Below are 12,169 nucleotides of genomic sequence, written 5' to 3'. Positions count from 1 at the left end.
CATAACAGGTTTTTATAACTATCTCATAGGGGCAGGGGAAAGTTTGAGTCTTGCCATGCATGGGATTTATAATACATTCCTCATGAACTAATGCCCATAGTAAAAAGCTGACTTACTTCTAGTGTAATCAGATGAGCATTTTTCCTAGACTCTGTGGTGCTGTGTTCTTTAATTGAAAAGTAAATGGGAAAGTGGGTCAGAAGCAGCATCCAGGATCAGACTGTGGTGATATTTTGAGCATTTTAATTTTTCACTGAGGGAAGAAAGTACTGTTACTACCTTCAATAGGACAATATTACTTTTGTAAGATTTTGTTCCTGATTTATATGTGTTTAATCAAGTTTCTTGTTATTTATTTGTCGTTTCACAGAATCAGTGCTTATTGTGCTTTTCATATTTCCTAGTTTCACAGTACTGTTTCCCTCTCTTTGCTGCCATACCCATGCTCCATTTCATTTTCTCCCATAGCACTAGAAGCCTTCCCTCTCTGGCTTGGTGCTTTCCAGGTGTTGCAGTTCTGCACCTCCCCAGCACGAAGGCTGCACCTCTGACACTGCAGCTATGGCTGAGGATTTGCTGTCAGTCTTCTGTGTCTGTCTTGGCCTCCGTCCCCACAGTTATGGAAGCTTCACCACACCGAGGGGAGAGCTTTCAGTAGGCAAATTATGAAGTGAACAATAAAGCTTTTTGGGTTTTTATATGTGAACTAGGGTTTTGCCTTCTCAAGTAAGGGCAGTGCTGTTAAGATGATTAAGCTGTTATCAAATTAGACCCTCATGAGCAAAGTCTTTAAACTGGCCTCTGCCAAAAGAGACTCTTTTCATTCCTCAACCCCACCATCCCTCAGCACTCCTGTAGGTCCCTCTGTGCCAAATCTGGAGCTCATCTGTGCCCATAATCAGCTATCCAGGAAGCTGAAGCAGCAGAAACACTTCCCCCTCACAGTGTGTTGCCTGCTCTGGTGGTGGCAGGTGAGAACAGATAGAAAGCAGGGTGTGCCAAGTGTAGGCTAGAGCTGTGTGTGGCACCCATTATGTGGGTGTGCCTCTATTATAAACTTGTACCCTGCCCTCCCATCCATCACTGAATGAGTATCCTGTAGGATGAGTAGTCTGGATCTTCAGGGACTCTTAAGTTAGTTCAGCTTGAAGAATTAAAAAAGGGTTGTTTACTTTTGTATGCTTAGACTGTTCAATCAGCATATTGTACTGTTGGGGCTTATGCAATATGAGCTGTAAAGCAGCACCTCTGGGGTAGTTTCTGTATCTTTAGCCTAACATGTAGTTACTGATTCTGGCTACAAGCAGGTTATTGGGGTTTTTTTTTGTAATTTCCTTCGGTGGTATAGATGGTAGGTCTGCAGCTGCTGTATCACAGTTGGGTTTGTGGTGGGTATGCAGTGCCTAGTAACATTCCTTGCAAAGAATTAAGGTTTAGAAAGGCAGTTGCTGGGTTTCTACATCTTTACTTTGAATAAGTAGATTCCTGCTGTGCATGTTTTGTTTTTTGACGTCTGGACCAAGAAATTCACTACTTGCTCCCAATAAGAAATCGTGTGATACACCTCAATCAAGAGTGTGAGATAGATTCTTCAGGCAGTGTTTAGATACTTAGAATATAGGAAATTTCCTTAGAATAGGAAAACTACTCAAGCACATGGTGACTCTCAGGGATGGTCTTGTGCAGAGCCAGAAGTTGCAACTCAGAGATCCTTGGTAGGTCCCTTCCAACTCAGCATATTGTATGACTAATATTTCTTGTGGGGTAGGAAGGGGAAGAAGATAAGAGATAAATGAGAGCACTCCATGGAGAGATTGGGTTGACAATCACAATTTATCCTTTTTCAGACAAACATTAGTGATCTCATTTAAAGGCTGCACCAAACAACCACCTGCAGCTTGCCTGTATGACTTAACATTGTTGTGGTCAAAATGCCCCTATATCTAGACTGAAGGTGTTTAAAATCATCATGGTGGTAACTCCTCTAGTGTATAAGGCAAATTTCCTCTTGTAAAGAGTATCTAAATGAGAAACAGAACTGCAAGTCATAATTAAAGATGAGGCACCTTTTCTAGAGAGATGGTACCTTTTATTTGCAGGCTGGTGTAATGGCTAAAGACTGATAAGCTTTTGTTGCCGTTACGGCGTGGCGACCTGGTTCGGGAGGTCGGGCACGGTGACCCAAAGCCCAGGGTCACTCGGTCCAATGCTACATACACCAATGTGGTGGACAGCAAATGGCGTTTATTGAGGGGTCTCAGGGGTATTTATGGTTTGGGCAGTCTGTGTCACTTCCTCTGCTCACGTCCAGCCGGGTGTGGCCAGGTACGGAGCAAAGGTCAGGCTGCAGGGTGAGGGGGGCCTTCTTATCTACCCGTACAGCCCGAGATCTTCCGCATGCAGATCCCTAGCTCTCCACATTTCCCCCCCCCTCATGATTAGTAAAAATCTTATGAAGTTATAAAATGTAAAGGTTACAAAATTTCATGGGTTAGTAGAATTAGTGTAAAATTGTAAGTTTGTTAGTAAGTGGCGCGCCTTAAAGTAATTGTCGGCGCTCGAGAAACAAAATGTTAGCCGTTTCCAAACGCCTTTTAACAAATAGCACCAGTTTGTTTAATATGCAAGGCCCAAAGATTAGGGTTAGTAAGATTATAGTGACTGGGCCTATTAGGGTAGAAATCAGGGTGGTGAGCCATGGAGACCGGTTGAACCATGACTCGAACCAGCCCTGTTGAGCTTCTCTATCTACTTTCCTTAGGTTTAGCCGATTTCTCAGTTCGGCCATGGAGTCTCTGACGACTCCGGTGTGGTCTGCATAAAAGCAGCATTCCTCTTTCAAGGCAGCACACAGGCCCCCTTGCTGCATGAACAAGAGGTCCAGTCCTCTCTTGTTTTGGAGGACAACCTCTGAGAGTGAGGAAAGGGATTTTTCCAGGGAAGAGATGGATTTCTCGATCCTTTGCAAGTCCTCGTCGACTGTCATCTGCAGTTGTGCCAGTCCCTGATGTTTTGTTACAAGGGCCGAGATGCCTGTGACAGCGCCGGTAGCTCCTAAACCGAGGAGCATTGCGATGGTGACGCCTGTTATCACTTCTCGTTTGTAGAGCCAGTTGGGTTCCTCGAACAAGTGGTACACCTCTTCTTCTTGGCGATACAGGACTCTGGGGACAATTAGAACTTGGACACAAAAGTCAGTAGAATGGTCGAATTTGTCAAGGAGTACACATGGGCTTACCCCGGATCCGTGACAGACCCACATTCCCGATGCAGCTGGGATCACCCACTGGAACTTCCCTCCCTTAAGTTTGACGAATTCCTTGCAGATGTTGCCCATCTGCTTTGCCAAAGCATTTGCCTTGGCCCGTAACCTGATTTAGGGTGATACCTCTCCGGGGGGTGTCCCATCTGCATTGGCGTGGATTGTTTGACTTTGAGAAGATGAATGGGAGATCAAAGGCAACACCTTCGTAAAAAGGGGGTTGTGCATCATAGCATAACCAGCATGATTCTGTGAAGTTCGGGTTGGATTGGTTTAACGATAAGAAGGTAGCATTTAACACGCTTAAGAATGGATTGGAGAGGGTTGGTTTGGTTAAGAGATTGGATGGGGAGGCTAGTTTCGACCTTTGTGTTTCGCAGCTAGAACTACCGTTAGCTGCGATCTTCCCTGGGTCTACTCATTACTAGAACCGGATTGGGTCCAACTGATTGGGATATTGAAGCTGGGAGTCTGATAATTTGTATGTTCGCCCAGATGCCGCGGCCAGAGAGATGAGCATACACTGTCCACACTTTACCTGTGACCCAGGCATCATGGGTCGGCTGCAGGATTGTCATTATATAACCTGTGCAAGTGTGCTGTTTCAAGCCTCCGGGCATAAGCGCATAGCCATCCATGTCATATTTTGGTTCGATACAGCCGTGTGGAGTGTACTTAATCTGCAGGAACTTATCAGGCTGTTGAGGTGTCCATCTATTGCTTATCACAATAGTTTCACACCCCCAATATCCACAATATCCATACCCTGGGTAATTACAATAACTTTTTCCTGGGTTGGAAGCAGGGCACCAGTACATCCCAAATACTGTTGTCTCCTGAAATCTGGGGTGCCCTGTATGCATGGGAAAAATTTCTTTTAACCTGAACTCGAAAGATGGGGTGTCGGCTGTAACAATTTCTTTGATGACCCCCTCACCTGAGAGATGGCGTAGAACCCACCTGAATGGCTGGTGAGGGTAATGTTTTGTGTCTGCTTGTCCTCCGCCTACTAACCCTAGAAACAAAATTACACAGAGATACCATTGCTGCTTTAATTTTGATGGCGCGAGCTTCTCAGGTGATGTCGGGTTGCTCGATGGCCTCTCTCTCTTTCCCGGTAGTGGGGCATATGAGTTTCGGGGACGTCCAATGATCCAATCCTTACAATCAATCCCCCATTGAGCATGCATCTGAGTTACGACCTTCGCTATGGCTTCCATGGTCCACATTGGTCCGGGGGCGTCCCCCCCGCTGCACTAGGCCTGCTGTGCAGCCGCCGGTCCCCTGTCCAGGCGAAATCCCAAACTCCGGGCGCTGCAATTCCCGGGTTTTGGCACCAGATGTTGCCGTTACGGCGTGGCGACCTGGTTCGGGAGGTCCGGCACGGTGACCCAAAGCTCAGGGTCACTCAGTCCAATGCTACATACACCAATGTGGTGGACAGCAAATGGCGTTTATTGAGGGGTCTCAGGGGTATTTATGGCTTGGGCAGTCTGTGTCACTTCCTCTGCTCACGTCCGGCCGGGTGTGGCCAGGTACGGAGCAAAGGTCAGGCTGCAGGGTGAGGGGGGCCTTCTTATCTACCCGTACAGCCCGAGATCTTCCGCATGCAGATCCCTAGCTCTCCACAGCTTTCAGGCCTGTGCAGCTACAGACTGCTGAATTTGTTAACATGAATGAGAATCCAAATACGAAAGAGGGGAGGAACACCAAAAGTTGTACTTGTATGTCAAAAACAAATGGAAGCAAAGTAAAAAAATTCTAGCATGAAACTACAATGGCAGTTTCCTGTTTTGTGTGAGTTTTCTCCTATTCTTAAATTGGACAAAATGTTTTGAAAGATGCAAGGACAGAACACAAATGTAGTAGGCAACTATCCCCTCTACAATATAACATTATAAAGCAAAGTTCAGATGCCAACAAATGGGAAACATAAATTAGGCATTTATATTAAGGCCATAAATGCATCAAAGTCAATGTATCAAAAACCCCTTAGTACCTTGTAACCAATTTATCAGTTTCACTAGGGAGAGCTTCAGAAAAACTTTAGTGCCCTGTAAAAAGTGAAGCAGAGAAAGTCTGAACTTTTGATAAAACTTAGGTAAGATTGTAACAACAAAGAAAGCCTGGGAGCAAGAGGCTGCTGTCAGTGCCTCAAGAGAACAGGCTTCCTAGATTGGGAAATACAGAGCATCAAAAGAGGGATCGTCTTGGAAGGTAAAAAAAATCTTTTCAGTATTTTCCCACTATAATTATGATCAGATTACATTATGCATAAATTATAAAGCTATCAATATTTCATTATACAGATCATTTACTGGAACAGCAACATTACCAGACGGACAAAAACACATAGCAAGGGATAAATCAGCCGAGAACTTTGGTTTAAAACGTATCAGTAACAACTAAGCGGGAGCGGGAATGTGGGAATTGCCACGATTTCCTGAGGTTTTAACCAGGCGAAACAGAGAAATTACATGGGGTGGGAAGACATTTCTCTCGGGTATCCCTTGAGCCCGCCATGGGGAGGCGGGGGTCCCACAGCTCCGGCTCAGCGCTGGGGCGGGGGCAGAGGCGGCTCTGGCTGGGGAGCCGAGAAAGCGAAACCTCCGCCGGACCGATTACGCAGCAAAAAAATCCGCACGCAACCCTCCCCGGAAACGCTCCGAGCGCTGGTAACATCGCGCCAGCGAAAGCACCCGGAGTGACACTTTTATCCAACAGCCCGCTCCCACTTTCCCATGTTCCCAGTATTTTCCTGTCTAGAGATCCACCGTCTCAGGGCTCGGCGGCGCATCCTCGGCCCCCAACGCGCGGGCGGCCCGCACAGGCCCCGCCGGGCGGGGAGGGCGCGGCGGCCGCGCCGCCCGGGCGGTGCCTGGCCCGCTCCGCCTCCCCGCGCCGCGGCAGGAAGCCGGAAGCGGCCGGGGCGCTGGGCAGGCCGGCGGGAGCGGCTGGTGCGTGGGGCTGCGGGGCTGGGCTGGCCAGGGCGGGCTCGGGGGTGGCCGCGGAGGGCCGGGCCGAACCGAGGTGGGCTGCGCCGGCCGCGTGCCCTCGCCGCCATCGCCCTGGTGCCCAGGGGAGGCGGCAGCCACCGGGCGCGGTGCTTTCAGTTTCCCGGGGCGGTGGCGGGGCCTTCGCGGGAGCTGCCGGGTCGCGGGCGGCACGCCCCGAGGTAGCGACGGGCCCGGCCGTCCAGTCCGGGGGGTATGAGGCGAGGCCGGCCCGTGGCCTCTGCGGCGTGCCCGGGGCCCGGCCCATACCCCGGTCTCGGTGACTTCTGTCCCCGTGAATGTGACTCAGGAGGTGGCGTCGCCTTTGTGGTTGTAGGAGTTGTTAAAGTTTCACGTCGGGAATCTTGTCCTGCCGTGGGGATGAGCCCCGGTGCTGTGCCTATCCCCTCCCCGCCGAGGGAAGGACGTGGCCCTCCGCTGGTTTCCAGGAGCTGCAGTCCCACACAGGCCGAGTCCTCTACCTGCAGTACGGGTTGGACATTCCTAGAGTAGGGGTGGTGAGCAGCACTGGAGCCAGGCTTGCCACTGTATGTCTTTGTTAGAGTTCAAGCAGCTCCTTGTGTGGCCAAGGGCAGGGTATTTCCCTGACTGAGATGCCAGCTATTGGACTGGAAACCCCCTAAGGAGGTTATAGCTGCAGAAAGCAGGGGTAGGAAGCAGGAGCTTTAGGGGGAGAACCTTATTTTCTAAGCCTTGAGAGAGGGCATACAGGGAAGTATTGAACGTTAATAGTTAAGAGGCTGTGAATAACATTTGTCTGGAATCTCAGCACCTTGTCTGTTGGCTTTGGTGGCATACAGGATCTTGCCTGTAAGCAGAAAGTGCCATCACTTAAACTTCATCATCTGTCCCTGCTTGCCTGGTGAAGTTGTATATTGCAGCTGTCAACAGGGGAGCCATACCTGCTTTGTGTGCTTATCCCGTGTGCCTGAGGTAGCAGAAAATTCCTTCCTGTTAGTTAGGAGCTGGCAGTACTCCTGCTTCAAAGCATTGGAAGTTTAAAAAAAACTGCATTAGCAATGCAGTCTTTTTTGTTACAATCCCCTCTGCTGGTAGATCAAAAGAGTAGTAGCATGACCAGAAGCAGAAAAATCTTCAATAAAAAACACCTAAAAAGCAGACCCCAAGCCCCTGAAATGCTAATGAATCATGGGGGATAATAAATCAAACTGCAAGCTGGAGAGATTTCTTTAGATGTATGTGAGGAGCTTTTGACTCATCTAATACCAGACTTAGTGACCATAAGTGAGATGTGAAGAAATAGCAAGTTCAGCATTAAGTCTAGTGACAGGATAAATCATAGAGCCTTTTTAAATTTTTTTCTCTATTATTATTTTAATAGGAAACCCTTAGTACCTTGATTTAGAAATATAGTGGAAGAAATGAAGAGAAAACTTGAGATGCTGAGTATTTAGCAAAGATCAGTTATGACTTTGTCAGAGAACACAAAGTATTAAAGGAGGCCTAACATGTTAATCGATCTAATTGTTATAATTTGAAGGTTAAAGCTGAATGAGACTTTATTCCTTAGACGTGAAGACTGCCAAAAAGAGTGTACTCTTTTAACAAAAAAGGGTAATAGTGCAATACTGACTTTGTTTTGCCACGTAATATGTACCATGGGATTAATATTGCTATATTTATATCTGTATTTTGTTTTAAGAGTGAAAAAACCCGAGACTTTGAGAATCCATTAAATGACTTTCTGATATCCACTGAATGATACTGAAGATCATCTGTTGCAGTCATGTTCTTTTGTTTTTTCATCCATTGACCTTTGTGCATATTTAATTATAGATTAAGACTGTAAAGAAAAAGAGCTGATCTTGTACATAAGCTACCTCATCTTTATTATTTTGGGAAATATAATCATTCAGTCTATTAATGGGCTGCTAATTTTGGTTTTTATTTGAATAGATTTTGATGGAGAATTTCTGTGTGCTTTCAGTCTGATTAGAAAGGATTTGTTATGTTTCTGTGTCTTGCTATGAGTCTATGAATGTTGTTTTGAAGTAAATCACAAAATCCATGCTTGCTGGTAACGTGCCAGCTGGCCTGTTAGAAGCAGGAGTTTAATTATGAGAGGAATGTTTTAACTTGAAGATTTTACAGATGGTTTGCAGAGCAGGCTGTGCATTATTTCTTTGCATCCTCTCTTCCGTACCTTCTGTGTCTGCATTGTAGAGAGATCATTGGCGTCTACAGTAATTGCCTGATGGGAGAAGTCATCTTATCCTACTATTGCAAATTGTCTTATCAGCGTTAACCAAGAATTGTCAGGGTTGGGAATGTGGTGTTAGGGTTTGGGGTTTTTTTGTTGTCTAGATTTGACATAAAACCTTTTGTCCCTTCCAGAGGCATTAAGAACTTTGTCAAATTTTGCAGATGGCATTGCTGCGTGACTCTCAATTAACTGTGGAGTAATGTCAGGTCTTTGCTTCGTGCCTTTGCATTCTGTATGCTGCATGTCATTGCTTGGATGTTTTGGGACAGCTTTGCAAGAAGCTCCACATCTCACACGAGCGAGCAGCTAAAGGAAAGTGTGCCGTCTGCGGTCACTGCAGGCAGAGAGAGGAGTGTGCTCAGAGCCCGTGTGCGGTCTGCACGGGGCGCGGTGGGACGGGAGCAGGGCGGGCCGAGTGCCCCGGCCGCTGCCGGGGCTGGCCGGGAGAGCGGCGCTGCTTGCGGCTCCCCCCGCTCTCCTGGGCGCGCACGGTGCGGCTCCTGTGCACCAGGGAGCTCAGAAAGTGCCACTTCTGGTAGCAGATACAGGACATTCTGTCATGCCTCTTCTTCAGCAGTTACAGGAAAGGCTTCTTACTCTGAGTATCAGTCAGCAGTTTCCTGTCAGGTATCACGTGCAAGTAACATGCAGCGTCCCCTGCCAAGCTGAGCTAAGACCAACACTGTAGGAACTTCCCTAGTCCAGTTGCCATTTTGCTCTTGAGATTCTTTAGGTTAGGCAAGCTCCATCTTTGATTTTAGAGCCTTTTCCTAGGTTTAATGGCAAAATCAGTGTGTTAATTAAACCAAAAAGTTAAGGGTATTCACCTGCAGCTCCTGCTGTTTTGGCAAACAGGAAAATGTGGCAGTTCTAATGTTCTATTTTATGTTAGTAATTTTAATTTAATCAAACTTTATTCCTCTTTCATGTGAATCTGTGTAGACTGAGTATTTGACAGTTCGTATTTCAGGAAGGGTGGGGAAATTCTGTAGATGTGACATATGCAATATGAACTTTTACAAATGAGAGAAATGTCTCTTAATTTCTTTCAGTAGTAATTGCTGGTTCCAGCTAGTGGATGTAAATGCTTCTGTCAATTGTAGCTTTTTCAAGCTCATGTAAAAGTAGTTTTTTATGTGTTGTTAGTCCATCTCCTTTACGGTTCTACTGAAATGCAACTTCCAGAGCCAAAGTGATGTAAAATATCTGTATAGATATCTAACATCATCTCTAATGTTTGTTCTTTGGCATATGTACAGAATAATGGAATTCAGTTACAGGTCTTGCTTACCTATAGAAGACCTTGTGCACGTGTTTTTGCCTCTTTTCTATATATTTTGTTACTTGATCATTTCAACACCATGTAAAGAGATTATAAGATTTTCACCTTTCCAATTGATCTTTCAAACAAAGTCTGGGGAATACAGACCTTAAATGCAGAGAGGTGTTGTGTCAATGGCATTAGTTTTGATTGTTTGGCTTATTTTTGTTTCCATATTTCACTTCTAGTTCCTCTACTTGGCTGTTCTTCATTCTACATGTCGTTGGGGTTTGGACATTTATATTTCCTTCTAATTTAAATAAGTCATGTATTTTACTAAATTATAATTCAGTGTATTGAACCTTCTGTTTTAAGGTGAAAAAGAAAACTATCTGATCAAAGAGCAAAGATGCAGAGCACTTCAAATTACCTCTGGCTGTTGTCTGACATTCTGGGACAGGGAGCGACTGCAAATGTTTTCCGAGGGCGACAGAAGGTTTGTGAGGAATTTTCATGTGCAAGTAACATCATGAAATCAACAATAAAAGTTCAAGATTTAGGCCTAAAGCAAATGTATCTGTGTAATTATTCATGCTTAGTTTTTAATTTTTAGTATTTGTCCATTGAATTAGAGTTCTGTAGTTAGATTTCTAAGGATTTGTTATTAATGTTGCATTATTTTTCCTTGTAAAATATGTTAGTAATTCTTCATTCCTTTTTCTTCATTTTTACCAAATAAATAAACCTTATTCAAGAATATGAATAGAAACAAATGACTTTCCAGTTTCTATTACATGATCCTATTATATATATCCTTGTTAAACTGTCTTTTCTTTGGTTTTTATCTGTTCTTTTAAAACCTGTTCTGGTGATTTTTTTTTTTTTTTACATGAAATGTTCTTATTCTAGTGGATGAAGCTGTTGTTAGTTGTTACCTGTAAGTCAGTGCTTTTTTATATGCCTTCTTGGTGACATGCCTTGAGTAATCAGTGCAAAATAGTAATTTTTTTGCTGTGCAAATGATACACTGCAGTGTATGTTGCAACCTGAGTGAGGGGCTAAGAGGACCTTACTTGTGTATGTCATTTGTTCCTATGAATTTCACAATATGTCTGACAAAGCAAAGATAAGTAGAGTTGTGAAAGTTGCCTTACAGTAATGATAGTCTGTGTGAAATCAGTACAAAGTGATTTGTAAGATACAGCGTTTCTGTGTTCCACATACAAGTGTGAAACAGCATTACGCAATAGTTTAGCAGTTAGTGTGCTTTTCTGGGTAGGTGAATTTCAGCACAGAATGATTCCCCTGTAAACCATGGTTGCACCTGTGATCACCCTCACTAGTCTGAGCCTGTGACCTGCAGCTCATTGTCAATGGGAGAAAGCTTTTACCTGGGCATCAGTAGTGCACGTGAGTGTGCTGCTGCAAAGCACACCTTGTCTGAGCACAGCAAGGCTGTGTCCTTAGAAATAATCTGTTGCACCAACTGCTAGTGCAAGCTTATTCCTAGAGTGGGCACAGGAAGATGCTTTGCCCTGAGAGGGACAGGAGTTGCACTTCCAGCTGGTGCTGCTGTTGCCTGAGTATGTTGAGGCTTAGTCCCTCTGGAGAACTTAAATCTGATTAAGCTCCTGATTGTGCTCCTGACACTTATTATGTGAGTTTGAACTACTTCAGGATTTTACATGAGTGGCATGTAGTGCTCAAAACTGCCTTTGAAAAAACAAAATACTGGTTTATCAGTATAAACAGAACAGTAAGGAAAGAAGAGAGCAACATTCAGCTACCAGAAATTGTCTTTTAACTTAAGTAAGCCAAGTATGTGCATGCCTCTCATTGCATTGATTAGTGCAAGTAACTCTTGCCACGAAAAAATATTTTTCAGCTAAGTTTAGGAGTAATTTTTAAATGTGTAGCCTTTGTTATAATAGCAGTTCTCTTTTTTAAGAACTCTTAGGTTTTGTGACCTAATGAGTTTCCTTTCAGCTAGTCTCTTTGCTTCTAATCTATATTAAACTAATGCAATTTTATTTTTTTAGCAGAATCTTTATTTCCACCTTAGCACAAAGTAGTATTTTGAAATATTTCTAGTCTGGTTATACTCGCATGTACAATAGAAAATCTGAAAATGCTTGGATAATGTCTATGTGTTCATTTACAATTTTTTGCTTCTGTTTGATGAGTAGTTTGTTTGTTTTCAACAGAAAACTGGGGATTTATACGCTGTCAAAGTATTTAACAGTATAAGTTTCCTTCGTCCTGTGGATGTTCAGATGCGAGAGTTTGAAGTATTGAAGAAACTAAATCATAAGAACATTGTCAAATTGTTTGCCATTGAGGAAGAGGTAATGAATTGTGTTTGTGATCTGAGATGCATGGAAGTAACTAAAGCAACTGTTTTTTTGTTT

The 12,169-nt window shown here is 44.5% G+C and overlaps 1 protein-coding gene across 3 annotated transcripts in view; it reads left to right on the top strand.

Annotated features, from left to right (window-relative positions):
* Positions 1-5,616: 5,616 nt before the first annotated feature.
* The window catches only part of TBK1 (TANK binding kinase 1), a 28,619-nt gene continuing 22,066 nt past the window's right edge, over positions 5,617-12,169 (top strand). For 2 of the 3 annotated variants that reach the window (XM_071423509.1, XM_071423512.1), the window contains exons 1-3: positions 5,620-6,219; positions 10,137-10,257; positions 11,966-12,106. In XM_071423509.1, the coding sequence (XP_071279610.1) occupies positions 10,171-10,257; positions 11,966-12,106 (228 nt within the window). In that variant the 5' untranslated portion in view covers positions 5,620-6,219; positions 10,137-10,170. Of the gene's footprint in view, positions 6,220-10,136; positions 10,258-11,965; positions 12,107-12,169 lie in introns of all 3 variants that reach the window. The other variant, XM_071423511.1, reaches the window with a different exon arrangement.

Source organism: Agelaius tricolor, unplaced genomic scaffold (genome assembly GCF_023055355.1).
Source record: "Agelaius tricolor isolate 1412-34295 unplaced genomic scaffold, bAgeTri1.0.p SCAF_3, whole genome shotgun sequence".
Classification (NCBI taxonomy): Eukaryota; Metazoa; Chordata; class Aves; order Passeriformes; family Icteridae; genus Agelaius; species Agelaius tricolor.
Note: the sequence above shows the minus strand (reverse complement) of the source record. Positions and strands in the feature narration are given on the sequence as shown.